The 27,596-nt window shown below is 38.8% G+C and overlaps 5 protein-coding genes across 5 annotated transcripts; all 5 read right to left on the bottom strand.

Annotated features, from left to right (window-relative positions):
* Nucleotides 1-44: 44 nt before the first annotated feature.
* On the bottom strand, nt 45-3,062 carry LOC109977497 (calpain-1 catalytic subunit-like). Its single transcript, XM_020627215.3, has 12 exons — nt 2,947-3,062; nt 2,593-2,845; nt 2,401-2,488; nt 2,188-2,303; nt 1,957-2,090; nt 1,640-1,832; nt 1,489-1,563; nt 1,308-1,393; nt 1,108-1,179; nt 692-849; nt 391-548; nt 45-185 (listed from the first exon to the last, which is right to left on the bottom strand). Exons 2-12 carry the CDS (start codon nt 2,821-2,823, stop codon nt 120-122), a joined length of 1,377 nt encoding a protein of 458 aa, XP_020482871.3. The 5' UTR covers nt 2,824-2,845; nt 2,947-3,062; the 3' UTR covers nt 45-119.
* Nucleotides 3,063-9,359: 6,297 nt separating this feature from the next.
* On the bottom strand, nt 9,360-12,222 carry LOC136182447 (calpain-1 catalytic subunit-like). The gene is made up of 10 exons (XM_065963290.1): nt 11,992-12,222; nt 11,760-11,841; nt 11,603-11,671; nt 11,455-11,512; nt 11,281-11,336; nt 11,064-11,132; nt 10,833-10,911; nt 10,609-10,722; nt 10,015-10,067; nt 9,360-9,555 (listed from the first exon to the last, which is right to left on the bottom strand). The coding sequence occupies exons 1-10, from the start codon at nt 12,144-12,146 to the stop codon at nt 9,529-9,531; spliced, it is 762 nt and encodes a 253-aa protein (XP_065819362.1). The 5' UTR covers nt 12,147-12,222; the 3' UTR covers nt 9,360-9,528.
* Nucleotides 12,193-15,212, bottom strand: LOC136182446 (calpain-1 catalytic subunit-like). The gene is made up of 12 exons (XM_065963289.1): nt 15,097-15,212; nt 14,743-14,995; nt 14,551-14,638; nt 14,338-14,453; nt 14,107-14,240; nt 13,790-13,982; nt 13,639-13,713; nt 13,458-13,543; nt 13,258-13,329; nt 12,842-12,999; nt 12,541-12,698; nt 12,193-12,335 (listed from the first exon to the last, which is right to left on the bottom strand). Exons 2-12 carry the CDS (start codon nt 14,971-14,973, stop codon nt 12,270-12,272), a joined length of 1,377 nt encoding a protein of 458 aa, XP_065819361.1. The 5' UTR covers nt 14,974-14,995; nt 15,097-15,212; the 3' UTR covers nt 12,193-12,269.
* A 6,297-nt stretch (nt 15,213-21,509) lies between these two features.
* On the bottom strand, nt 21,510-24,372 carry LOC109985235 (calpain-1 catalytic subunit-like). Its single transcript, XM_029277653.2, has 10 exons — nt 24,142-24,372; nt 23,910-23,991; nt 23,753-23,821; nt 23,605-23,662; nt 23,431-23,486; nt 23,214-23,282; nt 22,983-23,061; nt 22,759-22,872; nt 22,165-22,217; nt 21,510-21,705 (listed from the first exon to the last, which is right to left on the bottom strand). Exons 1-10 carry the CDS (start codon nt 24,294-24,296, stop codon nt 21,679-21,681), a joined length of 762 nt encoding a protein of 253 aa, XP_029133486.2. The 5' UTR covers nt 24,297-24,372; the 3' UTR covers nt 21,510-21,678.
* On the bottom strand, nt 24,337-27,347 carry LOC136176991 (calpain-1 catalytic subunit-like). Its single transcript, XM_065963297.1, has 12 exons — nt 27,210-27,347; nt 26,856-27,108; nt 26,664-26,751; nt 26,451-26,566; nt 26,220-26,353; nt 25,903-26,095; nt 25,752-25,826; nt 25,571-25,656; nt 25,368-25,439; nt 24,992-25,149; nt 24,691-24,848; nt 24,337-24,485 (listed from the first exon to the last, which is right to left on the bottom strand). Exons 2-12 carry the CDS (start codon nt 27,084-27,086, stop codon nt 24,420-24,422), a joined length of 1,377 nt encoding a protein of 458 aa, XP_065819369.1. The 5' UTR covers nt 27,087-27,108; nt 27,210-27,347; the 3' UTR covers nt 24,337-24,419.
* Nucleotides 27,348-27,596: the final 249 nt, after the last annotated feature.

The raw sequence follows: 27,596 nt of genomic DNA on the forward strand, positions 1-27,596 counted from the left end.
CTGTTGGTGTCGAAGAAGGAGCGCTGCAAGCGTCCTGATGGTGTCTGTAAAGAATATGAACCTCATTTCATGGGATGAAATATTATCCTGAGAATCTCGTCATCATTATTCTGTTTTTTTCAAATGTGAAATATGTTTGGTGTGCACAGAAGGAGTGTGAGGTTTGCTCTTACCCCTTCTGGAATCTGTTGAATGAGAAAGAAGAAGAAAACATTTAGTACATAGTTTGACATGTGTCATAATGTCCATGAATACCATACCATTACTGCATTTACATTACATATTACATTACATTATTTTGTTCCACACATAATACACATTTTCTATGTCTTTTAAAATGTTAAAAGGAACTTCATATCTATTTGTAGTAAGGAAAGTCAGGATACAAACCTTGTAGACAGTGACTCCAATAGGGTAGGATCTCTGCTGTTTGCGATTCTGTGCCTTAGGTTTCTGCATCAGGGAAATCAGGATGTTCTTGTCTTCTTTCTCTGTCTCATCGATTTTAGTCACTTCAATGCGGTACTGAGGATTTGTGTTAAAGGAAGCTACAGGAGATGAAAACATGAACATGTAATTAAAACTTCTGTGATCTGATAGGTGGGTTTTCTAATAAAGAAAATGAAAAAGACAAAACAAACATGCTGGGCCTGTGGTGAGGGTTAAAGGTAAAAGAATGAATTGTGCTCACAGTTTGACCAGCTTCCGCCTGCACTTTTGCCTGAGACCCAGCTGCCCTCGTAAACCATGCACTGCCACTGGCAGGCGAGGTCTCCGTCAATAAAGTTAGGGTTCTCACAGCAGACGAACAGCATAAGGAAGTAGTGACAGAAGTCCTCCAATGTCATCCTGACAGATAGACATAGTAAGACAACAACAACAAAGATGAGAAAATGTCAGAAAATTGTTTAAACGTCAATTGGAGTCAAAATTCTGCAGTCCAACATAGTTGGGCTTCAAAATGTCTCTTCAGAAACCAATTGATGATTTCACTAAGACTATGTCCATGTTTTGATCAGTCTTTGGGGAGCCATTGATTGCATTACAAGTTGGCAAATTAAACTTTTTGTAAAATTTGTAAAAGTACTTTTAATTAATCTTGTTTACCAGAACTCTCCATCATCCCGGTCAAAACACTTTTCCCGATCTTCTGAGGTCACTCCATTCCACTTCTCTGACCTGAGCACACGGGGCAACAAAAATAAACGAGTGTTCTTGGTTAGTTTTCTTTACAGTAAAAAAAAGTCTTCAGATGTATTGCAGTATAAGCAACTGTTTTTTAGAAAGATGAAAGTCTAATTATTTACTTGTCACTCCAGTCTCCGCTCCACTCTGTTTGGCCCCAAGGATTCATGACTCGCACCAGCTGCACTTTGGAGCCATAATACTGGACCTATAGATGCAATGATACATTAGCAAATGTTCCCATACCAGACCCAGCTCAAATCTTCTTTTAACCCTTCACCTTCAAAAAAATAATGTTTTTACCTCTGTTACTGCTGTGACAGAATAGGCATGAGCATCCACCAGCCCAGTGTTTGCTACAGTGTTCACCAATCTACCCTGGAACAGACTAAATAATTAGATCCCTCCTAAGATTAGCTAATTGAAATTATACTTCTAAAAAAGTGTCTCTTACCCCTTTCTGGGCAGTCCCACAGCAAACCATTGAGTTGCAGCCAGTGGCATTGCTGAGTGACATCCACAGCTTCTCATCATGGGCAGCGTCATGGACCTCCCTAAGCTCGTACATCATGCTCACGCCTCCACTGAAATCCTTGCAGGCCTCTGATGGCAGGCCAGAGTTCATGTCAGTGTATGAACCGCACACTCTGCAGGAGACAAAAAAAAAGTATGTTGGCAAATTTTGCCTCTGTGGATGGTTTAGACAATTCTGCTGCCTAATGTAGCATGCTACAGTGTTCAAAATGAAGATGAGCGAGTTTGTTTTCGTACTTTGCGTAAGCTTTCTCCAGCAGAGGAACCCAGAACTCGTTGCCACTCTTTGAGCGGACAGATAGCAATTTGTTGTCGAGTACTGGCAGGTGATCATCAATGACCACGTCCACCCAGTGGCCGAACCTCCAGAACTGAAACATTCATGTCAGAAGAATACAATGTTAGGGGTTTAATACAATGCACTTTGCAGATTCATCATGAAAGCATTGGCTCTGATTGATCCTTTACCCTGAAGTGAAAGATCCCTGCATGGTCCTTGAAGGACTGGTCCATAGGCACAACCTGCACCATCAGGCTTTTATGGAAAGTCAGGGCGGAAATGGCAGCCAGAAACCAGCAGTTACCTGACAAACAAAGAAAAACAAATATTTTGTCAAACATTGCTACACAATGCAATTGAGTTTTGTTCTCGTGAGCTGTGTGTTTGTGTTGCCTACTTACCCACACTGCCTTGACCAAAATCAAACCGTGAGGCTCCTTTGTTGCAGAAAACAGCCTCATCACTGCTGCCTTGTCTTTTCAAGATTTCCTGTTCAAAACGGTGAAGGAAATAAATAAATATGTATTCTCATATTCTCCATACTGAAATAAAAATGTATAATTGTCTAAAAAAAATGATTTCATGGTACTTACAGCTGGGCGGAGCCACTCCACTTGAGCTTCACGCCAGCTGGGCAAACTGGGCAAGTCTCCCAAGGAGCTGTTGTTAGGTGGGAAGGTTTTGTCCACAAACTCGGTTCCTCGGCGGACATGACTGTCCTTCAGCTGGCCATAGTTCTGGTTGTTGTACTTAGCAGGGTTGGAGCTGCTCCCCTCGCTGCCATCTTGGTAGCTCAGGTTGATGATAGAGGTGCATCCAGGCATGTTGACAAGAGCTTTAGACAGACTGAGATACAAGAAGTAAGACAAAATGACAAAATTCTGAATCTCACATGATATGCAAAAGATTTTAAAGTGTCAGGATGGATGATTAAGAAAGGTTATTACCTGCAAACCAACTTCTGCTTCCCTGCAAGAGAAGAGACTTAGAAGTGTCTAGTCTGGGTTTTGCAGCAGACTTTCCTGTACTTATATACACACTGTGTTACATCATTCTACCCTCCCCCAGGAAGGTTTAGAGAAGCTAAAATTACAGGGGACGGTATAGGCCAAAGAACACGATTTTCAGGTATGAATTATCCCCTCCAGGGAAGTGTTACCTGACATTCTCACTGTTACTGAAATTGAGCATTAAATGAAGAGGAAAATACGTACATCCTTTAGAATTTGTAAAACGAAGGTTCCTGAATGTAAGTGCACAAGAACACACCTGAGGATATTTTTCATCAGTTATTCCTCTATTAAGTGTATTGAAGAAAGAATTCTGTGATGATGGGGGAATTAGTGAGACTTCCCCTAGGCTAATATCCTTCTGAGACCTGTCACAATCATAACATCTAAAAGAGAAAAAAACAGTTTAAGGAGCAGGAATGATGACATTCATAAGAAAAAAGACTGACAAAGATGTGAAAAGGCCGTACAATAACACCTTTACCATACAAATCATCACAACTAAAATATCCCTGGGGAAAAAAAGATAAAAGAAAATAAACAACACTGATGCTTTATACCTGTGTTACTGGGAATATTACTGCAGAGTTATATAATGTTTTGAAGCAACCAATTAGGGCACAAACATGCCAAATTTGAAAAAAATCTTCATAAACTTTAGGAGCAAACGCAGAGTGTAAATGTTTGCAAATGTCAGTAGTCCAAGCCTTAATAATACTCATATGTGCAAGATTCACTACTCTACTTTTGGTCTATATATTCATTAAAAAAATCTAATTGGTGGGGCGCTCATGTTGCATTGGTTAGTGCGCATGCCCCATCTATGGAGGCTATAGTACTCCAAGCGGGCGGCCCTGGTTCAAATCCGACCTGTGGCACCTTTCCCGCATGTCATTCCCCACTCTCTCTCTCCTTGATTTCTGACTCTATCCACTGTCCTATCTCTACAACAAAGGCACAACACGCCCCAAAAAAAAACTTAAAAAAAAAAAAAAAATCGAATTGGTAAAAATTCTTGTTTTATATTGAGTCAGTTTGGATATGCTCAATGCTGCACGCTTCTGCCAGCCTTCAACTCAGTGCCTTGTTGTAATGTTCTTGGTGAACAAAACAAGTTGTTTTATTACATTTCTATTGGGCACTGTATTACTAGAACACCAGTGAAGCTTTAACGGTACCCCCTGTTTGTAATCCCACATGTCTTTATTGTAGTGATCATTACAGGGCTGTTGCTAACCACTTACCATATTGATTATGAAGAAGCAATTTAAGCATACACAAAGTAGAATGTGAAGCTATGTGAATCTCTACCAATGAGATTGTGTGTGTGTGTCAACCTGCCTCAAGAACAATGTGCTCCTCTTCAACTTGACCCATGACAATAACTCTCTCAACATGGTTTTATTTTGTTTGCTCACTTTTTCCCCTTCGGGTTGCCCTGAGGAAAAATGTGTGTACACAAGATATATATCTCTGAAGCTTTCAGAAAAGTGTCTCATAATTTGCTTTTAGCGCTGCAGTATGCAAATCATCCTTTGGAATTGTTACGAAAGTAATGGGTGGGCCTAGAAGTCTCTCCGGACATTCTTTGTTATGGAGTTCCTCAAGGCCAATTCTTTGTGCAAAACAAGCTTTCTTTTAAGTTTTTACACCAAACAAATGACGACCATGCGACAGTTTTAAAAATACAGTTGAATTGAGTAAACACAACAGACAATTTTTACTACAATAGACTTAAGTAAAAAACTATTCTGATTTTACTTCAGCAGCTATATACGGAAGCGTATTGCATTCATGTGGAGATTTTTTTTTTTGCCTGTTTTTTTGTTATTACGAGATAAAGATCTCGATATAATGAGAAAAGATCTCGTTAGTGATTTCCTAAAACAGCTATGAAACAGTTTTTCCTAAATATTCTTCAAAAGGAATAATAACAGCATTTATTGTGTATTTTTTTCAGCCTTGAAGTAATGCACAATTGCTACACATGGTAGTGTAGCAAATGTGTAGAGCTTTCTTGATAGAATTGTTTTGCTGCTTAACTCAGACGAGACTGAAGTTATAGTGCTTGGCCCTAAAAAGAGAGACGTTTCAGAGAGACGTTTTCTAAAGATATAACGGTCCTTAATGACATCAGCCTGGCATCTAGCACTGCTGTCGAGAATCTAGGAAAGATATGTCCTTTAAAGCTCACATAAAACACATTTCAAAGACAGCCTATTTTACCTTCGTAATATATCTCAAATCAGGCATGTCATGTTGCAAAATTTTAATCATCTTTTTAATGTACTGAAGGACTGCAAAAAATCAGTTTTTATCCGATCCCCTCATTCCATCGAGGTGTAGGCCGCTTCAGCAGGTTGCTTAGCCTCAACACCTGGCTACAATCTGTGTGCTCCTCAAACAACCTTGTTTTTATTGATAACTTCAATATGTTCTGGAAGCGTGCATCCTTTTTTAATAGAGATGGCATCCACCCAAATCCTCAAGGCAACCACGCGCTAGTGGGCCCTCCTGTGACTCTGAGCAAGTTTTATTTAACCCACAGACTTTTAAGTCAAGAAATAGCTTAGGTTTTATGCATTTAAATATTAGAAGTCTTTGTGCTCAGTTTAAATTAGATCATCTGAAAACTCTTGTATCACAAACTGACCCAGATATCCTTGTGCTGACAGAAACTTGGCTTAAAAAGAGTATCCATGATTCGGAAGTTGCAATAAATAATTACAACTTGTACAGAAAAGACAGAGAGGGACGAGGAGATGGCGTGGCTATAAATGTAAAGGACTTTATATCTGCTACTGTTTTAAATACCGTCTCTATACCTCACTCGTTTGAATGTATTGCTCTACAAATTCAAATCTCTTGTAACAGATCATTGACTGTGCTAGGTGTATATAGACCACCACCAGCTAATCCCAGTGCTATTAATCAATTAACAGAAATGTTTTCTCAGTTCAGTACTTCAGAAATCCTGGTTTTGGGTGATTTTAATTTAAATTGGTTGTCAAATGATTCATTGAGCTTAACGGAGATGTGTGACAATCTAAAACTATCACAGATTATAACTAAACCAACTAGACCTAATTTGAAAGATCCCTCAAAATCAACATTGATTGATCTAATTTTTACCAATAGAAGGGACAAAATTACAGCCTCTGGGGTCTTCTCCCTAGATATCAGTGACCATTGTCCTCTGGCATGTATAAGGAGTGCTAGACTGGCAAAATCTAAGCCCCAGATTGTACTCAAGAGAAATTTCAGAAATTTTAATGAACAGGTGTTTTTTAATGACATTGTGAACAGTAATATATGTCAAACATCTGAAATACCTGATGTGGATCATACACTTGAATATTTTACAAATACATTTCTTAAAATTATTGACAAGCATGCACCTTTTAAAAAGTTAAGGGTTAAAGATAGATCAAGCCCATGGTTCTTCACTGAATTATCATTACTTTTAAAGGAAAGGGACAAAGCCTGGGCATTAGCAAGAAAGATAGGCACAGCAGCCCATTGGCTTTTATTCAGACAACTCAGAAATAAATGCACATATTCACTGAGAAAAGCTAAAACCTCTTATCACCAGGAGTTGATTTCTAGTTGCTCTTCAAACCCATCAAAATTCTGGAAAGCAGTGAATATAAAACAAAAATAAATCCTCCCCAACTCTCCCTTCTTATGTTATTTTAAATGAAGGCCAAACAAATAAAACTTCAGATATTTGCCGTGCTTTTAACCTCCATTTTGCTGCTTCTGGGAGTCACTTTGAAACATTGTACTCTGGAAACACTGTTAATATCCGGCCGCTAGCTCATATTCCTACTTCCCACAACCATTCCCCTAAATTTACTATACAGGCCTTCACTTCCTCTGCTGTAATGGAGGCTCTGCACTCTATAGATATTAGGAAAGCAAGAAGAGAAAATAATCTAGAGCCGTACTTTTTAAAACTCTGTGCCCCTCTAATCAAGGAACAAATTTCCTATATTTTTAATCTTTCAATTACCACTGGAGTTGTCCCTCAGGTTTGGAAGTCAGCACACATCGTCCCTCTGCATAAGGGCGGCGACAAAAATAAACTCAACAACTACCGAACAATCTCCAAACTGTCCAGCCTCTCTAAAATCCTGGAGACATTAGTCAACAATCAACTAAAATCATTCCTTTCAAGAAATTCTGTATTAAGTCCTCACCAGTCTGGTTTCAGAAAAAAACACAGCACCACATCAGCAATTACCTTTGTCATAAATAATATTGTATCTGCTGTTGATCAAGGGAAATACTGTGCTGCCCTCTTTGTTGATTTAACTAAAGCATTTGACACTGTTGATCACACCATACTCCTGCAGAGGCTACATGATGTTGGTTTTGACAACTCCTCATTTAAATGGTTCCAGAATTATCTGTCTAATAGATTGCAATGTGTGACTGTACAATCTGATCGCTCTGAATACGTACCACTATCAAAAGGAGTTCCACAAGGTTCTGTATTGGGTCCTGTGCTGTTCACGATCTATATTAATAATATTGCTTCTGTATTTACAAATTGTAAGGCCCATCTCTACGCTGACGACACAGTTTTGTATTGTTTTGCTGAGACTGCACATTTAGCAATGGAAACTTTACAAGAAGCACTTCACAAATTACAAAATGCACTCCTTGACTTAAAATTATTACTGAATGCAGACAAAACTAAATACATGCTCTTTACATGAGCCAGAAATACCATAGACAATGACTTGCATATAACAACTCTGGAAGGTCACAAGAGTACCCCATTATAAATATCTTGGCATCTGGTTGGATCAATCCCTTTCATTTAAATTTCACATTGATACATTACCCACTAAACTACGACAGAAAATTGGATACTTGTACAGAAACAAAGTGAACTAGAAAGTGAATAACTGAAGCCATCTTCCTATCTGTTCTGGACTACAGTTATGTCATTTATAGACATGCTTCTGCCTCCACCCTAAAATCATTAGACACAGTTTATCACTCCGCTCTCAGATTTATCACTGGTGACAAATATTCCACTCATCATTGCATCCTGTACGATAAAGTTGGTTGGCCTTCACTAACAGTTAGACGTGAACGGCATTGGCTGCTATTTATTTATAAATCACTTGCGGGTAATCTACCAGCATACATCACTTCTTTATTAATCTGGGCTGATAATCAGTATCAGACTCGATCAAGTGACTAGCTAATGTTAACGGTTCCACATGTAAAAACGAACTTTGGGAAAACATCCTTCACCTATTGTGCTGCACACACCTGGAACACAATACAAAACACATCAAAACTCAATACAATGGTTACCCTGTGTCAATTTAAAAACTTGATCACAGTTCACTGTACTCATGAGTGTAAATGTTATTAACTGTAATAAACTGCTTACTGCTTATTCTTCTGGTCTTATATTCTATGTATTTTGTCTTTGTTGTTTTTTGTCTTTTTTTTTATCTCTTATTCGTTTTAATTGTACTCTTGACGTCATTGTAAATGAGGGCTTGCCCTCCATGATTTCTCGAGAATAAATAAAGGTAAAATGAAATGAAAAAACAAACAGTTCATGCATTTGTTACCTCCAGGTTGGATTATTGTGATTAAAACGCTGCAGCTCATGTACTGACTAGAACTAGGAGAAGGGGCCACATTAACCCTGTTCAAATCCTTCTTTTCACTTACAAAGCTCTAAATGGTCATGCACCATCTAATCAGAGCTACTAGTGCTGTAATACCCTTCGATAATATTTCACTCCCAGAATGCATACCTGCTTGTGGTACCTACAGCCTCTAAATGTACTAGAGGAGGTAGAGCCTTCATTTCTCAGGCCCCTCTCATTTGGAATCATTTGCCAGTCAGGGTCAGGGAGGCAGACACCCTGTACTTTTAAATGTAGGCTTAAAACAATCCTTTTTGATAAAGCACCTTGAGCTCTCTCTCTCTCTCTCCTTCTTTTATCGTATCTTTTATCATTTATATACATATTAAAGTGAATCTGATCACTCTGCTGCTCTGTGTGTCCCTAACCTTCCTGCAACCCCACTTTTCAATCCCAACACAGTTTGGCACATGGCTATTCAAAATGACTCTGGTTCTGTTTGAGGTTTCTGCCTCTTAAAGGAAGTTTGTCCTTGCTAATGTAAGTTTGCTAAAAGTTGATTAGTTCGCATGATGGATTCATGTCTGGTCTTTGTAGATAATATAACAAAGAGTGAAGTCTTTTACCTGCTCTTTTGAAAAGTGAGCTTACATTTGTTATGAATTGGCGGCGCTATACAAATAACGATTGATTGATTAAAATTTGTGCAAGAAACGACATTCCAGCTCATAGTTCAGATAGTAGATGTTTATTTCACTTGGATCATTTGATCAAAGAAACTCGTCCAAGTTTTGCTTTACAGGTTGTGCACAGGAAGACATCAAGTTTGGTTGAAACAGTGTTTGGTTGCAGGATTCTTCTCTTGTCTTTGGGTCTCCTGTGCTCCTGTGTCAGCCGGGCTCTAGTTGTACATGGTATTGCTGGACCACTGAAACAAAAGGAAGGCAGTTTGCAGAATTTTTTGTATAGTTGGCATTTTTCTTCACATTAGGTATTTAATGCAAATAATTGTATTTACTCAAGCACTTCACGTTTTCATTACATCACTTAACGTTTTCCTACTTTATTCTGCAAAAAAACTATATTTAAAAAGGGAAGTGTGCTTTTCATACATTTCTTTGACAGTTTTAGCTTATCAATTCTTCATAGGCTTAGCATTTTCATCAAAAATATGTGCTCACAAAATATGATGTACTGCTGTAAATGAAGTGCAGTTCTGCATTGTGTGAGTGTTTTTCACTTTTTTTTTTCTTTTACATTTTACCAAAAAAAGACATAATTAATTAAAATGATCAATACAGGACTAGTTTAATATTGCAGGAGAAGATTTAAATATTTCTGTCACATATGTCACGTGTACGTTTAAAACAATAAAAAATAGACTGACCTCATCCCAGGTCAGGTGGATCACTCCATCTGAGGATTTGTCCTTGAAGACATCTGTAGGGAAATCAAATAACGAAAGTCAGCTTGTTAAAATACAACATAAGCTTAAAAACTAATTTAGAAAATGTAGAAGCATTGCACTGTAAAAATATATCATCAGCAAAGTGCATGTGAGCAGCGGTTTGTCTAGAGGGGTGCCATACTCCGGCCCTGAAACCTGATGGGTCACTCCTAGTACATTCTTAAAAATCTAAACTCTGACAATTGTTAGAGGCGCTTCTATTGTTAAAATCCACTGTTTGGGCTGTGTTGCAGGCTGTAAGTAGCATTCTTTACATTTGAAAGTGGAAAATTGCCTTATGTTAGTACTTTTAATAGTGAGATTAAACATACTTTTTTTTATTCTTGAAGAGTTAAGCGCCAAAGATTTCAATGTTGCTGTTCTGTATTGTTTCTTTTTAAACTAAAACACTATGGGGCCATCTCAATCAGAAATGTCTTAACACACACCTGTATTTCAGTTTTCTCTCAAACTGCATAATAATCTTAAACAAAAATAAAAGCGGCACAATTGGTTGGTTGCCATGTTACTGACTTGACATCTTCTCCAGGCGCAACATGAGACTGATGAAGCCACCCAAATCGGTGGAGGAATAGCCCGAATAGCGGAAAACATACAGCCTCACCATCGCATCGTTGGTATCCAATCCTGATACACACAGGAGGAGACAGTATTGCAGTTAGATCCGTGAACATCAAACAGGATCATCTCAATTGGATGAAGGTTATTTTAAGAGTTTCATTGATAAATAGTGTTACCTGAAGCCTGAATTGCTTTCTGGACCTCGTAGTCAGACAGGCTTCCGTTGTTATTCAAATCTGCACGATCAAAGACTTTCTACAAAAAAATATTAAACCACATTTTTAAAACCACTTTCAACATAGAGTCCAATTGTTTTTTTGATTACATCAGCCATAGAGTCATGAGAGTCGTAAGTGCTGAATTGGTAAAAACATGTACACTTTTCATGCCGGTATTGGCTTCATCACCTTGTATTCGGTGATCTTCTTCCAGAGGGCCCTGAATTCAGTGATGGTCATCCTCCTGTTATGGTCAACCTTTGGATGTTAAAGAATTTTTATCACAAACTTGAACTTATCATCAGAACGTTGTGATTTTATTCGGACCTGACGCTAGAGTCATTCAGAGTGATTGGTAAATCAAGAAAAACAAGGTTTAGCATTTGAAATGTTCTTTAAAGGATACGTCCACCAAGGCAATCAAGCCCCTGCAGGTTTCATACTCAAAGCCCCATTTGGATCCTGTGAATTATTGAAACACAAAAAAACACAACAGCTTATATAACTGTAGATAGATTTTGAAACACAACATATACATTTGCAGTGTGCATGATATAAGTCAGATATAAGTCTAACTCACCGTTAGGGAATTGGTCTTTCAGGACTTTGCGGAGCTGAAAGGTACTCAGCTCACCTCTCTGAAAACAGAACCAACACAGAGAACAAAACATGAACAGGAGAGTGGAAAACAATTCAAAGATGAGTAAAACCAGAAACAAATCACACACCTGATCAGCAAAGCGCTTGAAAAGGGCATGGACAGAATCCTTGGTATCCTCATCTTTCTTTCCAGGTACCTGTAGATAAGAAGTTAACTGATCAGATGTCTTGTATATTCCTCTAAATGACAGGTGAAGTTTTCTCTGTGTTTTCTAGTTTTTATACCTCAGGAAGGATCAAGTTCTCCTTCTCTTTGTGGTCGGCTTCTTCTTCTTCATGGTCATGATCATCATGTTCATCATGGGGACTGGATGCAGAGGAGTACATGTGATCAATTAGTTCTTTTTGTGCCTCCTCCTTTTTCTGAAGGATTTCTGGAGGAGCCAACCAAGCGATTTGATGATATTTCTCTTCATAAAAAGTTATCTATTATCAGAAAGTATCAGTTAGTCCTTACGTGATCTTAGCTTCGGATTTAGTGAAGACGGAGAGAGCAAACTCTGCATCCATGTAGGGCTTCATGGTGGAGGGGATGATCACATACTCTCCGGGCACCAGGCTGTGCTGTTCAACAAGTTCCCTGTTGTAGGTGTAAGACTGTGTCTGTTTCATGGGCCTGTTGGTGTCGAAGAAGGAGCGCTGCAAGCGTCCTGATGGTGTCTGTAAAGAATATGAACCTCATTTCATGGGATGAAATATTATCCTGAGAATCTCGTCATCATTATTCTGTTTTTTTCAAATGTGAAATATGTTTGGTGTGCACAGAAGGAGTGTGAGGTTTGCTCTTACCCCTTCTGGAATCTGTTGAATGAGAAAGAAGAAGAAAACATTTAGTACATAGTTTGACATGTGTCATAATGTCCATGAATACCATACCATTACTGCATTTACATTACATATTACATTACATTATTTTGTTCCACACATAATACACATTTTCTATGTCTTTTAAAATGTTAAAAGGAACTTCATATCTATTTGTAGTAAGGAAAGTCAGGATACAAACCTTGTAGACAGTGACTCCAATAGGGTAGGATCTCTGCTGTTTGCGATTCTGTGCCTTAGGTTTCTGCATCAGGGAAATCAGGATGTTCTTGTCTTCTTTCTCTGTCTCATCGATTTTAGTCACTTCAATGCGGTACTGAGGATTTGTGTTAAAGGAAGCTACAGGAGATGAAAACATGAACATGTAATTAAAACTTCTGTGATCTGATAGGTGGGTTTTCTAATAAAGAAAATGAAAAAGACAAAACAAACATGCTGGGCCTGTGGTGAGGGTTAAAGGTAAAAGAATGAATTGTGCTCACAGTTTGACCAGCTTCCGCCTGCACTTTTGCCTGAGACCCAGCTGCCCTCGTAAACCATGCACTGCCACTGGCAGGCGAGGTCTCCGTCAATAAAGTTAGGGTTCTCACAGCAGACGAACAGCATAAGGAAGTAGTGACAGAAGTCCTCCAATGTCATCCTGACAGATAGACATAGTAAGACAACAACAACAAAGATGAGAAAATGTCAGAAAATTGTTTAAACGTCAATTGGAGTCAAAATTCTGCAGTCCAACATAGTTGGGCTTCAAAATGTCTCTTCAGAAACCAATTGATGATTTCACTAAGACTATGTCCATGTTTTGATCAGTCTTTGGGGAGCCATTGATTGCATTACAAGTTGGCAAATTAAACTTTTTGTAAAATTTGTAAAAGTACTTTTAATTAATCTTGTTTACCAGAACTCTCCATCATCCCGGTCAAAACACTTTTCCCGATCTTCTGAGGTCACTCCATTCCACTTCTCTGACCTGAGCACACGGGGCAACAAAAATAAACGAGTGTTCTTGGTTAGTTTTCTTTACAGTAAAAAAAAGTCTTCAGATGTATTGCAGTATAAGCAACTGTTTTTTAGAAAGATGAAAGTCTAATTATTTACTTGTCACTCCAGTCTCCGCTCCACTCTGTTTGGCCCCAAGGATTCATGACTCGCACCAGCTGCACTTTGGAGCCATAATACTGGACCTATAGATGCAATGATACATTAGCAAATGTTCCCATACCAGACCCAGCTCAAATCTTCTTTTAACCCTTCACCTTCAAAAAAATAATGTTTTTACCTCTGTTACTGCTGTGACAGAATAGGCATGAGCATCCACCAGCCCAGTGTTTGCTACAGTGTTCACCAATCTACCCTGGAACAGACTAAATAATTAGATCCCTCCTAAGATTAGCTAATTGAAATTATACTTCTAAAAAAGTGTCTCTTACCCCTTTCTGGGCAGTCCCACAGCAAACCATTGAGTTGCAGCCAGTGGCATTGCTGAGTGACATCCACAGCTTCTCATCATGGGCAGCGTCATGGACCTCCCTAAGCTCGTACATCATGCTCACGCCTCCACTGAAATCCTTGCAGGCCTCTGATGGCAGGCCAGAGTTCATGTCAGTGTATGAACCGCACACTCTGCAGGAGACAAAAAAAAAGTATGTTGGCAAATTTTGCCTCTGTGGATGGTTTAGACAATTCTGCTGCCTAATGTAGCATGCTACAGTGTTCAAAATGAAGATGAGCGAGTTTGTTTTCGTACTTTGCGTAAGCTTTCTCCAGCAGAGGAACCCAGAACTCGTTGCCACTCTTTGAGCGGACAGATAGCAATTTGTTGTCGAGTACTGGCAGGTGATCATCAATGACCACGTCCACCCAGTGGCCGAACCTCCAGAACTGAAACATTCATGTCAGAAGAATACAATGTTAGGGGTTTAATACAATGCACTTTGCAGATTCATCATGAAAGCATTGGCTCTGATTGATCCTTTACCCTGAAGTGAAAGATCCCTGCATGGTCCTTGAAGGACTGGTCCATAGGCACAACCTGCACCATCAGGCTTTTATGGAAAGTCAGGGCGGAAATGGCAGCCAGAAACCAGCAGTTACCTGACAAACAAAGAAAAACAAATATTTTGTCAAACATTGCTACACAATGCAATTGAGTTTTGTTCTCGTGAGCTGTGTGTTTGTGTTGCCTACTTACCCACACTGCCTTGACCAAAATCAAACCGTGAGGCTCCTTTGTTGCAGAAAACAGCCTCATCACTGCTGCCTTGTCTTTTCAAGATTTCCTGTTCAAAACGGTGAAGGAAATAAATAAATATGTATTCTCATATTCTCCATACTGAAATAAAAATGTATAATTGTCTAAAAAAAATGATTTCATGGTACTTACAGCTGGGCGGAGCCACTCCACTTGAGCTTCACGCCAGCTGGGCAAACTGGGCAAGTCTCCCAAGGAGCTGTTGTTAGGTGGGAAGGTTTTGTCCACAAACTCGGTTCCTCGGCGGACATGACTGTCCTTCAGCTGGCCATAGTTCTGGTTGTTGTACTTAGCAGGGTTGGAGCTGCTCCCCTCGCTGCCATCTTGGTAGCTCAGGTTGATGATAGAGGTGCATCCAGGCATGTTGACAAGAGCTTTAGACAGACTGAGATACAAGAAGTAAGACAAAATGACAAAATTCTGAATCTCACATGATATGCAAAAGATTTTAAAGTGTCAGGATGGATGATTAAGAAAGGTTATTACCTGCAAACCAACTTCTGCTTCCCTGCAAGAGAAGAGACTTAGAAGTGTCTAGTCTGGGTTTTGCAGCAGACTTTCCTGTACTTATATACACACTGTGTTACATCATTCTACCCTCCCCCAGGAAGGTTTAGAGAAGCTAAAATTACAGGGGACGGTATAGGCCAAAGAACACGATTTTCAGGTATGAATTATCCCCTCCAGGGAAGTGTTACCTGACATTCTCACTGTTACTGAAATTGAGCATTAAATGAAGAGGAAAATACGTACATCCTTTAGAATTTGTAAAACGAAGGTTCCTGAATGTAAGTGCACAAGAACACACCTGAGGATATTTTTCATCAGTTATTCCTCTATTAAGTGTATTGAAGAAAGAATTCTGTGATGATGGGGGAATTAGTGAGACTTCCCCTAGGCTAATATCCTTCTGAGACCTGTCACAATCATAACATCTAAAAGAGAAAAAAACAGTTTAAGGAGCAGGAATGATGACATTCATAAGAAAAAAGACTGACAAAGATGTGAAAAGGCCGTACAATAACACCTTTACCATACAAATCATCACAACTAAAATATCCCTGGGGAAAAAAAGATAAAAGAAAATAAACAACACTGATGCTTTATACCTGTGTTACTGGGAATATTACTGCAGAGTTATATAATGTTTTGAAGCAACCAATTAGGGCACAAACATGCCAAATTTGAAAAAAATCTTCATAAACTTTAGGAGCAAACGCAGAGTGTAAATGTTTGCAAATGTCAGTAGTCCAAGCCTTAATAATACTCATATGTGCAAGATTCACTACTCTACTTTTGGTCTATATATTCATTAAAAAAATCTAATTGGTGGGGCGCTCATGTTGCATTGGTTAGTGCGCATGCCCCATCTATGGAGGCTATAGTACTCCAAGCGGGCGGCCCTGGTTCAAATCCGACCTGTGGCACCTTTCCCGCATGTCATTCCCCACTCTCTCTCTCCTTGATTTCTGACTCTATCCACTGTCCTATCTCTACAACAAAGGCACAACACGCCCCAAAAAAAAACTTAAAAAAAAAAAAAAAATCGAATTGGTAAAAATTCTTGTTTTATATTGAGTCAGTTTGGATATGCTCAATGCTGCACGCTTCTGCCAGCCTTCAACTCAGTGCCTTGTTGTAATGTTCTTGGTGAAAAAAACAAGTTGTTTTATTACATTTCTATTGGGCACTGTATTACTAGAACACCAGTGAAGCTTTAACGGTACCCCCTGTTTGTAATCCCACATGTCTTTATTGTAGTGATCATTACAGGGCTGTTGCTAACCACTTACCATATTGATTATGAAGAAGCAATTTAAGCATACACAAAGTAGAATGTGAAGCTATGTGAATCTCTACCAATGAGATTGTGTGTGTGTGTCAACCTGCCTCAAGAACAATGTGCTCCTCTTCAACTTGACCCATGACAATAACTCTCTCAACATGGTTTTATTTTGTTTGCTCACTTTTTCCCCTTCGGGTTGCCCTGAGGAAAAATGTGTGTACACAAGATATATATCTCTGAAGCTTTCAGAAAAGTGTCTCATAATTTGCTTTTAGCGCTGCAGTATGCAAATCATCCTTTGGAATTGTTACGAAAGTAATGGGTGGGCCTAGAAGTCTCTCTGGACATTCTTTGTTATGGAGTTCCTCAAGGCCAATTCTTTGTGCAAAACAAGCTTTCTTTTAAGTTTTTACACCAAACAAATGACGACCATGCGACAGTTTTAAAAATACAGTTGAATTGAGTAAACACAACAGACAAATTTTACTACAATAGACTTAAGTAAAAAACTATTCTGATTTTACTTCAGCAGCTATATACGGAAGCGTATTGCATTCATGTGGAGATTTTTTTTTTTTGCCTGTTTTTTTGTTATTACGAGATAAAGATCTCGATATAATGAGAAAAGATCTCGTTAGTGATTTCCTAAAACAGCTATGAAACAGTTTTTCCTAAATATTCTTCAAAAGGAATAATAACAGCATTTATTGTGTATTTTTTTCAGCCTTGAAGTAATGCACAATTGCTACACATGGTAGTGTAGCAAATGTGTAGAGCTTTCTTGATAGAATTGTTTTGCTGCTTAACTCAGACGAGACTGAAGTTATAGTGCTTGGCCCTAAAAAGAGAGACGTTTCAGAGAGACGTTTTCTAAAGATATAACGGTCCTTAATGACATCAGCCTGGCATCTAGCACTGCTGTCGAGAATCTAGGAAAGATATGTCCTTTAAAGCTCACATAAAACACATTTCAAAGACAGCCTATTTTACCTTCGTAATATATCTCAAATCAGGCATGTCATGTTGCAAAATTTTAATCATCTTTTTAATGTACTGAAGGACTGCAAAAAATCAGTTTTTATCCGATCCCCTCATTCCATCGAGGTGTAGGCCGCTTCAGCAGGTTGCTTAGCCTCAACACCTGGCTACAATCTGTGTGCTCCTCAAACAACCTTGTTTTTATTGATAACTTCAATATGTTCTGGAAGCGTGCATCCTTTTTTAATAGAGATGGCATCCACCCAAATCCTCAAGGCAACCACGCGCTAGTGGGCCCTCCTGTGACTCTGAGCAAGTTTTATTTAACCCACAGACTTTTAAGTCAAGAAATAGCTTAGGTTTTATGCATTTAAATATTAGAAGTCTTTGTGCTCAGTTTAAATTAGATCATCTGAAAACTCTTGTATCACAAACTGACCCAGATATCCTTGTGCTGACAGAAACTTGGCTTAAAAAGAGTATCCATGATTCGGAAGTTGCAATAAATAATTACAACTTGTACAGAAAAGACAGAGAGGGACGAGGAGATGGCGTGGCTATAAATGTAAAGGACTTTATATCTGCTACTGTTTTAAATACCGTCTCTATACCTCACTCGTTTGAATGTATTGCTCTACAAATTCAAATCTCTTGTAACAGATCATTGACTGTGCTAGGTGTATATAGACCACCACCAGCTAATCCCAGTGCTATTAATCAATTAACAGAAATGTTTTCTCAGTTCAGTACTTCAGAAATCCTGGTTTTGGGTGATTTTAATTTAAATTGGTTGTCAAATGATTCATTGAGCTTAACGGAGATGTGTGACAATCTAAAACTATCACAGATTATAACTAAACCAACTAGACCTAATTTGAAAGATCCCTCAAAATCAACATTGATTGATCTAATTTTTACCAATAGAAGGGACAAAATTACAGCCTCTGGGGTCTTCTCCCTAGATATCAGTGACCATTGTCCTCTGGCATGTATAAGGAGTGCTAGACTGGCAAAATCTAAGCCCCAGATTGTACTCAAGAGAAATTTCAGAAATTTTAATGAACAGGTGTTTTTTAATGACATTGTGAACAGTAATATATGTCAAACATCTGAAATACCTGATGTGGATCATACACTTGAATATTTTACAAATACATTTCTTAAAATTATTGACAAGCATGCACCTTTTAAAAAGTTAAGGGTTAAAGATAGATCAAGCCCATGGTTCTTCACTGAATTATCATTACTTTTAAAGGAAAGGGACAAAGCCTGGGCATTAGCAAGAAAGATAGGCACAGCAGCCCATTGGCTTTTATTCAGACAACTCAGAAATAAATGCACATATTCACTGAGAAAAGCTAAAACCTCTTATCACCAGGAGTTGATTTCTAGTTGCTCTTCAAACCCATCAAAATTCTGGAAAGCAGTGAATATAAAACAAAAATAAATCCTCCCCAACTCTCCCTTCTTATGTTATTTTAAATGAAGGCCAAACAAATAAAACTTCAGATATTTGCCGTGCTTTTAACCTCCATTTTGCTGCTTCTGGGAGTCACTTTGAAACATTGTACTCTGGAAACACTGTTAATATCCGGCCGCTAGCTCATATTCCTACTTCCCACAACCATTCCCCTAAATTTACTATACAGGCCTTCACTTCCTCTGCTGTAATGGAGGCTCTGCACTCTATAGATATTAGGAAAGCAAGAAGAGAAAATAATCTAGAGCCGTACTTTTTAAAACTCTGTGCCCCTCTAATCAAGGAACAAATTTCCTATATTTTTAATCTTTCAATTACCACTGGAGTTGTCCCTCAGGTTTGGAAGTCAGCACACATCGTCCCTCTGCATAAGGGCGGCGACAAAAATAAACTCAACAACTACCGAACAATCTCCAAACTGTCCAGCCTCTCTAAAATCCTGGAGACATTAGTCAACAATCAACTAAAATCATTCCTTTCAAGAAATTCTGTATTAAGTCCTCACCAGTCTGGTTTCAGAAAAAAACACAGCACCACATCAGCAATTACCTTTGTCATAAATAATATTGTATCTGCTGTTGATCAAGGGAAATACTGTGCTGCCCTCTTTGTTGATTTAACTAAAGCATTTGACACTGTTGATCACACCATACTCCTGCAGAGGCTACATGATGTTGGTTTTGACAACTCCTCATTTAAATGGTTCCAGAATTATCTGTCTAATAGATTGCAATGTGTGACTGTACAATCTGATCGCTCTGAATACGTACCACTATCAAAAGGAGTTCCACAAGGTTCTGTATTGGGTCCTGTGCTGTTCATGATCTATATTAATAATATTGCTTCTGTATTTACAAATTGTAAGGCCCATCTCTACGCTGACGACACAGTTTTGTATTGTTTTGCTGAGACTGCACATTTAGCAATGGAAACTTTACAAGAAGCACTTCACAAATTACAAAATGCACTCCTTGACTTAAAATTATTACTGAATGCAGACAAAACTAAATACATGCTCTTTACATGAGCCAGAAATACCATAGACAATGACTTGCATATAACAACTCTGGAAGGTCACAAGAGTACCCCATTATAAATATCTTGGCATCTGGTTGGATCAATCCCTTTCATTTAAATTTCACATTGATACATTACCCACTAAACTACGACAGAAAATTGGATACTTGTACAGAAACAAAGTGAACTAGAAAGTGAATAACTGAAGCCATCTTCCTATCTGTTCTGGACTACAGTTATGTCATTTATAGACATGCTTCTGCCTCCACCCTAAAATCATTAGACACAGTTTATCACTCCGCTCTCAGATTTATCACTGGTGACAAATATTCCACTCATCATTGCATCCTGTACGATAAAGTTGGTTGGCCTTCACTAACAGTTAGACGTGAACGGCATTGGCTGCTATTTATTTATAAATCACTTGCGGGTAATCTACCAGCATACATCACTTCTTTATTAATCTGGGCTGATAATCAGTATCAGACTCGATCAAGTGACTAGCTAATGTTAACGGTTCCACATGTAAAAACGAACTTTGGGAAAACATCCTTCACCTATTGTGCTGCACACACCTGGAACACAATACAAAACACATCAAAACTCAATACAATGGTTACCCTGTGTCAATTTAAAAACTTGATCACAGTTCACTGTACTCATGAGTGTAAATGTTATTAACTGTAATAAACTGCTTACTGCTTATTCTTCTGGTCTTATATTCTATGTATTTTGTCTTTGTTGTTTTTTGTCTTTTTTTTATCTCTTATTCGTTTTAATTGTACTCTTGACGTCATTGTAAATGAGGGCTTGCCCTCCATGATTTCTCGAGAATAAATAAAGGTAAAATGAAATGAAAAAACAAACAGTTCATGCATTTGTTACCTCCAGGTTGGATTATTGTGATTAAAACGCTGCAGCTCATGTACTGACTAGAACTAGGAGAAGGGGCCACATTAACCCTGTTCAAATCCTTCTTTTCACTTACAAAGCTCTAAATGGTCATGCACCATCTAATCAGAGCTACTAGTGCTGTAATACCCTTCGATAATATTTCACTCCCAGAATGCATGCCTGCTTGTGGTACCTACAGCCTCTAAATGTACTAGAGGAGGTAGAGCCTTCATTTCTCAGGCCCCTCTCATTTGGAATCATTTGCCAGTCAGGGTCAGGGAGGCAGACACCCTGTACTTTTAAATGTAGGCTTAAAACAATCCTTTTTGATAAAGCACCTTGAGCTCTCTCTCTCTCTCTCCTTCTTTTATCGTATCTTTTATCATTTATATACATATTAAAGTGAATCTGATCACTCTGCTGCTCTGTGTGTCCCTAACCTTCCTGCAACCCCACTTTTCAATCCCAACACAGTTTGGCACATGGCTATTCAAAATGACTCTGGTTCTGTTTGAGGTTTCTGCCTCTTAAAGGAAGTTTGTCCTTGCTAATGTAAGTTTGCTAAAAGTTGATTAGTTCGCATGATGGATTCATGTCTGGTCTTTGTAGATAATATAACAAAGAGTGAAGTCTTTTACCTGCTCTTTTGAAAAGTGAGCTTACATTTGTTATGAATTGGCGGCGCTATACAAATAACGATTGATTGATTAAAATTTGTGCAAGAAACGACATTCCAGCTCATAGTTCAGATAGTAGATGTTTATTTCACTTGGATCATTTGATCAAAGAAACTCGTCCAAGTTTTGCTTTACAGGTTGTGCACAGGAAGACATCAAGTTTGGTTGAAACAGTGTTTGGTTGCAGGATTCTTCTCTTGTCTTTGGGTCTCCTGTGCTCCTGTGTCAGCCGGGCTCTAGTTGTACATGGTATTGCTGGACCACTGAAACAAAAGGAAGGCAGTTTGCAGAATTTTTTGTATAGTTGGCATTTTTCTTCACATTAGGTATTTAATGCAAATAATTGTATTTACTCAAGCACTTCACGTTTTCATTACATCACTTAACGTTTTCCTACTTTATTCTGCAAAAAAACTATATTTAAAAAGGGAAGTGTGCTTTTCATACATTTCTTTGACAGTTTTAGCTTATCAATTCTTCATAGGCTTAGCATTTTCATCAAAAATATGTGCTCACAAAATATGATGTACTGCTGTAAATGAAGTGCAGTTCTGCATTGTGTGAGTGTTTTTCACTTTTTTTTTTCTTTTACATTTTACCAAAAAAAGACATAATTAATTAAAATGATCAATACAGGACTAGTTTAATATTGCAGGAGAAGATTTAAATATTTCTGTCACATATGTCACGTGTACGTTTAAAACAATAAAAAATAGACTGACCTCATCCCAGGTCAGGTGGATCACTCCATCTGAGGATTTGTCCTTGAAGACATCTGTAGGGAAATCAAATAACGAAAGTCAGCTTGTTAAAATACAACATAAGCTTAAAAACTAATTTAGAAAATGTAGAAGCATTGCACTGTAAAAATATATCATCAGCAAAGTGCATGTGAGCAGCGGTTTGTCTAGAGGGGTGCCATACTCCGGCCCTGAAACCTGATGGGTCACTCCTAGTACATTCTTAAAAATCTAAACTCTGACAATTGTTAGAGGCGCTTCTATTGTTAAAATCCACTGTTTGGGCTGTGTTGCAGGCTGTAAGTAGCATTCTTTACATTTGAAAGTGGAAAATTGCCTTATGTTAGTACTTTTAATAGTGAGATTAAACATACTTTTTTTTATTCTTGAAGAGTTAAGCGCCAAAGATTTCAATGTTGCTGTTCTGTATTGTTTCTTTTTAAACTAAAACACTATGGGGCCATCTCAATCAGAAATGTCTTAACACACACCTGTATTTCAGTTTTCTCTCAAACTGCATAATAATCTTAAACAAAAATAAAAGCGGCACAATTGGTTGGTTGCCATGTTACTGACTTGACATCTTCTCCAGGCGCAACATGAGACTGATGAAGCCACCCAAATCGGTGGAGGAATAGCCCGAATAGCGGAAAACATACAGCCTCACCATCGCATCGTTGGTATCCAATCCTGATACACACAGGAGGAGACAGTATTGCAGTTAGATCCGTGAACATCAAACAGGATCATCTCAATTGGATGAAGGTTATTATAAGAGTTTCATTGATAAATAGTGTTACCTGAAGCCTGAATTGCTTTCTGGACCTCGTAGTCAGACAGGCTTCCGTTGTTATTCAAATCTGCACGATCAAAGACTTTCTACAAAAAAATATTAAACCACATTTTTAAAACCACTTTCAACATAGAGTCCAATTGTTTTTTTGATTACATCAGCCATAGAGTCATGAGAGTCGTAAGTGCTGAATTGGTAAAAACATGTACACTTTTCATGCCGGTATTGGCTTCATCACCTTGTATTCGGTGATCTTCTTCCAGAGGGCCCTGAATTCAGTGATGGTCATCCTCCTGTTATGGTCAACCTTTGGATGTTAAAGAATTTTTATCACAAACTTGAACTTATCATCAGAACGTTGTGATTTTATTCGGACCTGACGCTAGAGTCATTCAGAGTGATTGGTAAATCAAGAAAAACAAGGTTTAGCATTTGAAATGTTCTTTAAAGGATACGTCCACCAAGGCAATCAAGCCCCTGCAGGTTTCATACTCAAAGCCCCATTTGGATCCTGTGAATTATTGAAACACAAAAAAACACAACAGCTTATATAACTGTAGATAGATTTTGAAACACAACATATACATTTGCAGTGTGCATGATATAAGTCAGATATAAGTCTAACTCACCGTTAGGGAATTGGTCTTTCAGGACTTTGCGGAGCTGAAAGGTACTCAGCTCACCTCTCTGAAAACAGAACCAACACAGAGAACAAAACATGAACAGGAGAGTGGAAAACAATTCAAAGATGAGTAAAACCAGAAACAAATCACACACCTGATCAGCAAAGCGCTTGAAAAGGGCATGGACAGAATCCTTGGTATCCTCATCTTTCTTTCCAGGTACCTGTAGATAAGAAGTTAACTGATCAGATGTCTTGTATATTCCTCTAAATGACAGGTGAAGTTTTCTCTGTGTTTTCTAGTTTTTATACCTCAGGAAGGATCAAGTTCTCCTTCTCTTTGTGGTCGGCTTCTTCTTCTTCATGGTCATGATCATCATGTTCATCATGGGGACTGGATGCAGAGGAGTACATGTGATCAATTAGTTCTTTTTGTGCCTCCTCCTTTTTCTGAAGGATTTCTGGAGGAGCCAACCAAGCGATTTGATGATATTTCTCTTCATAAAAAGTTATCTATTATCAGAAAGTATCAGTTAGTCCTTACGTGATCTTAGCTTCGGATTTAGTGAAGACGGAGAGAGCAAACTCTGCATCCATGTAGGGCTTCATGGTGGAGGGGATGATCACATACTCTCCGGGCACCAGGCTGTGCTGTTCAACAAGTTCCCTGTTGTAGGTGTAAGACTGTGTCTGTTTCATGGGCCTGTTGGTGTCGAAGAAGGAGCGCTGCAAGCGTCCTGATGGTGTCTGTAAAGAATATGAACCTCATTTCATGGGATGAAATATTATCCTGAGAATCTCGTCATCATTATTCTGTTTTTTTCAAATGTGAAATATGTTTGGTGTGCACAGAAGGAGTGTGAGGTTTGCTCTTACCCCTTCTGGAATCTGTTGAATGAGAAGGAAGAAGAAAACATTTAGTACATAGTTTGACATGTGTCATAATGTCCATGAATACCATACCATTACTGCATTTACATTACATATTACATTACATTATTTTGTTCCACACATAATACACATTTTCTATGTCTTTTAAAATGTTAAAAGGAACTTCATATCTATTTGTAGTAAGGAAAGTCAGGATACAAACCTTGTAGACAGTGACTCCAATAGGGTAGGATCTCTGCTGTTTGCGATTCTGTGCCTTAGGTTTCTGCATCAGGGAAATCAGGATGTTCTTGTCTTCTTTCTCTGTCTCATCGATTTTAGTCACTTCAATGCGGTACTGAGGATTTGTGTTAAATGAAGCTACAGGAGATGAAAACATGAACATGTAATTAAAACTTCTGTGATCTGATAGGTGGGTTTTCTAATAAAGAAAATGAAAAAGACAAAACAAACATGCTGGGCCTGTGGTGAGGGTTAAAGGTAAAAGAATGAATTGTGCTCACAGTTTGACCAGCTTCCGCCTGCACTTTTGCCTGAGACCCAGCTGCCCTCGTAAACCATGCACTGCCACTGGCAGGCGAGGTCTCCGTCAATAAAGTTAGGGTTCTCACAGCAGATGAACAGCATAAGGAAGTAGTGACAGAAGTCCTCCAATGTCATCCTGACAGATAGACATAGTAAGACAACAACAACAAAGATGAGAAAATGTCAGAAAATTGTTTAAACGTCAATTGGAGTCAAAATTCTGCAGTCCAACATAGTTGGGCTTCAAAATGTCTCTTCAGAAACCAATTGATGATTTCACTAATACTATGTCCATGTTGGCAAATTAAACTTTTTGTAAAATTTGTAAAAGTACTTTTAATTAATCTTGTTTACCAGAACTCTCCATCATCCCGGTCAAAACACTTTTCCCGATCTTCTGAGGTCACTCCATTCCACTTCTCTGACCTGAACACACGGGGCAACAAAAATAAACGAGTGTTCTTGGTTAGTTTTCTTTACAGTAAAAACAAATAGTCTTCAGATGTATTGCAGTATAAGCAACTGTTTTTTAAAAAGATGAAAGTCTAATTATTTACTTGTCACTCCAGTCTCCGCTCCACTCTGTTTGGCCCCAAGGATTCATGACTCGCACCAGCTGCACTTTGGAGCCATAATACTGGACCTATAGATGCAATGATACATTAGCAAATGTTCCCATACCAGACTCAGCTCAAATCTTCTTTTAACCCTTCACCTTCAAAAAAATAATGTTTTTACCTCTGTTACTGCTGTGACAGAATAGGCATGAGCATCCACCAGCCCAGTGTTTGCTACAGTGTTCACCAATCTACCCTGGAACAGACTAAATAATTAGATCCCTCCTAAGATTAGCTAATTGAAATTATACTTCTAAAAAAGTGTCTCTTACCCCTTTCTGGGCAGTCCCACAGCAAACCATTGAGTTGCAGCCAGTGGCATTGCTGAGTGACATCCACAGCTTCTCATCATGGGCAGCGTCATGGACCTCCCTAAGCTCGTACATCATGCTCACGCCTCCACTGAAATCCTTGCAGGCCTCTGATGGCAGGCCAGAGTTCATGTCAGTGTATGAACCGCACACTCTGCAGGAGACAAAAAAAAAGTATGTTTGCAAATTCTGCCTCTGTGGATGGTTTAGACAATTCTGCTGCCTAATGTAGCATGCTACAGTGTTCAAAATGAAGATGAGTGAGTTTGTTTTCGTACTTTGCGTAAGCTTTCTCCAGCAGAGGAACCCAGAACTCGTTGCCACTCTTTGAGCGGACAGATAGCAATTTGTTGTCGAGTACTGGCAGGTGATCATCAATGACCACGTCCACCCAGTGGCCGAACCTCCAGAACTGAAACATTCATGTCAGAAGAATACAATGTTAGGGGTTTAATACAATGCACTTTGCAGATTCATCGTGAAAGCATTGGCTCTGATTGATCCTTTACCCTGAAGTGAAAGATCCCTGCATGGTCCTTGAAGGACTGGTCCATAGGCACAACCTGCACCATCAGGCTTTTATGGAAAGTCAGGGCGGAAATGGCAGCCAGAAACCAGCAGTTACCTGACAAACAAAGAAAAACAAATATTTTGTCAAACATTGCTACACAATGCAATTGAGTTTTGTTCTCGTGAGCTGTGTGTTTGTGTTGCCTACTTACCCACACTGCCTTGACCAAAATCAAACCGTGAGGCTCCTTTGTTGCAGAAAACAGCCTCATCACTGCTGCCTTGTCTTTTCAAGATTTCCTGTTCAAAACGGTGAAGGAAATAAATAAATATGTATTCTCATATTCTCCATACTGAAATAAAAATGTATAATTGTCTAAAAAAAATGATTTCATGGTACTTACAGCTGGACGGAGCCACTCCACTTGAGCTTCACGCCAGCTGGGCAAACTGGGCAAGTCTCCCAAGGAGCTGTTGTTAGGTGGGAAGGTTTTGTCCACAAACTCGGTTCCTCGGCGGACATGACTGTCCTTCAGCTGGCCATAGTTCTGGTTGTTGTACTTAGCAGGGTTGGAGCTGCTCCCCTCGCTGCCATCTTGGTAGCTCAGGTTGATGATAGAGGTGCATCCAGGCATGTTGACAAGAGCTTTAGACAGACTGAGATACAAGAAGTAAGACAAAATGACAAAATTCTGAATCTCACATGATATGCAAAAGATTTTAAAGTGTCAGGATGGATGATTAAGAAAGGTTATTACCTGCAAACCAACTTCTGCTTCCTTGCAAGAGAAGAGACTTAGAAGTGTCTAGTCTGGGTTTTGCAGCAGACTTTGTACTTATATACACACTGTGTTCCATCATTCTACCCTCCCCCAGGAAGGTTTAGAGAAGCTAAAATTACAGGGGACAGTATAGGCCAAAGAACACGATTTTCAGGTATGAATTATCCCCTCCAGGGAAGTGTTACCTGTGAATTTGTAAAACGAAGGTTCCTGAATGTAAGTGCACAAGAACACACTTGAGGATATTTTTCATCAGTTATTCCTCTATTAAGTGTATTGAAGAAAGAATTCTGTGATGATGGGGGGATTAGTGAGACTTCCCCTAGGCTAAAATCCTTCTGAGACCTGTCACAATCATAACAT

This window comes from Labrus bergylta, chromosome 14 (assembly GCF_963930695.1).
Source record: "Labrus bergylta chromosome 14, fLabBer1.1, whole genome shotgun sequence".
Taxonomy (NCBI): Eukaryota; Metazoa; Chordata; class Actinopteri; order Labriformes; family Labridae; genus Labrus; species Labrus bergylta.

Coding starts and splice junctions, on each gene's coding strand:
- LOC109977497 (XM_020627215.3), bottom strand. CDS start 2,823: ATGCCTGGATGCACCTCTATCATCAACCTGAGCTACCAAGATGGCAGC. Junction 1,180..1,307: donor AGCGGAGACTGGAGTGACAA/GTAAATAATTAG, acceptor CCGTGTGCTCAG/GTCAGAGAAGTGGAATGGAG. Junction 549..691: donor AGGCGGAAGCTGGTCAAACT/GTGAGCACAATT, acceptor CATCTCCTGTAG/CTTCCTTTAACACAAATCCT.
- LOC136182447 (XM_065963290.1), bottom strand. CDS start 12,146: ATGAAACAGACACAGTCTTACACCTACAACAGGGAACTTGTTGAACAG. Junction 11,513..11,602: donor TCAAGCGCTTTGCTGATCAG/GTGTGTGATTTG, acceptor TTCTGTTTTCAG/AGAGGTGAGCTGAGTACCTT. Junction 9,556..10,014: donor TCCACCTGACCTGGGATGAG/GTCAGTCTATTT, acceptor CTTTTGTTTCAG/TGGTCCAGCAATACCATGTA.
- LOC136182446 (XM_065963289.1), bottom strand. CDS start 14,973: ATGCCTGGATGCACCTCTATCATCAACCTGAGCTACCAAGATGGCAGC. Junction 14,241..14,337: donor CAGGGATCTTTCACTTCAGG/GTAAAGGATCAA, acceptor TGAATGTTTCAG/TTCTGGAGGTTCGGCCACTG. Junction 13,000..13,257: donor CGGGATGATGGAGAGTTCTG/GTAAACAAGATT, acceptor TCTATCTGTCAG/GATGACATTGGAGGACTTCT.
- LOC109985235 (XM_029277653.2), bottom strand. CDS start 24,296: ATGAAACAGACACAGTCTTACACCTACAACAGGGAACTTGTTGAACAG. Junction 23,487..23,604: donor GAAAGACCAATTCCCTAACG/GTGAGTTAGACT, acceptor AATAATTCACAG/GATCCAAATGGGGCTTTGAG. Junction 23,283..23,430: donor GCTTGATTGCCTTGGTGGAC/GTATCCTTTAAA, acceptor TAACATCCAAAG/GTTGACCATAACAGGAGGAT.
- LOC136176991 (XM_065963297.1), bottom strand. CDS start 27,086: ATGCCTGGATGCACCTCTATCATCAACCTGAGCTACCAAGATGGCAGC. Junction 25,657..25,751: donor CTGTCACAGCAGTAACAGAG/GTAAAAACATTA, acceptor TTGCATCTATAG/GTCCAGTATTATGGCTCCAA. Junction 24,849..24,991: donor AGGCGGAAGCTGGTCAAACT/GTGAGCACAATT, acceptor CATCTCCTGTAG/CTTCATTTAACACAAATCCT.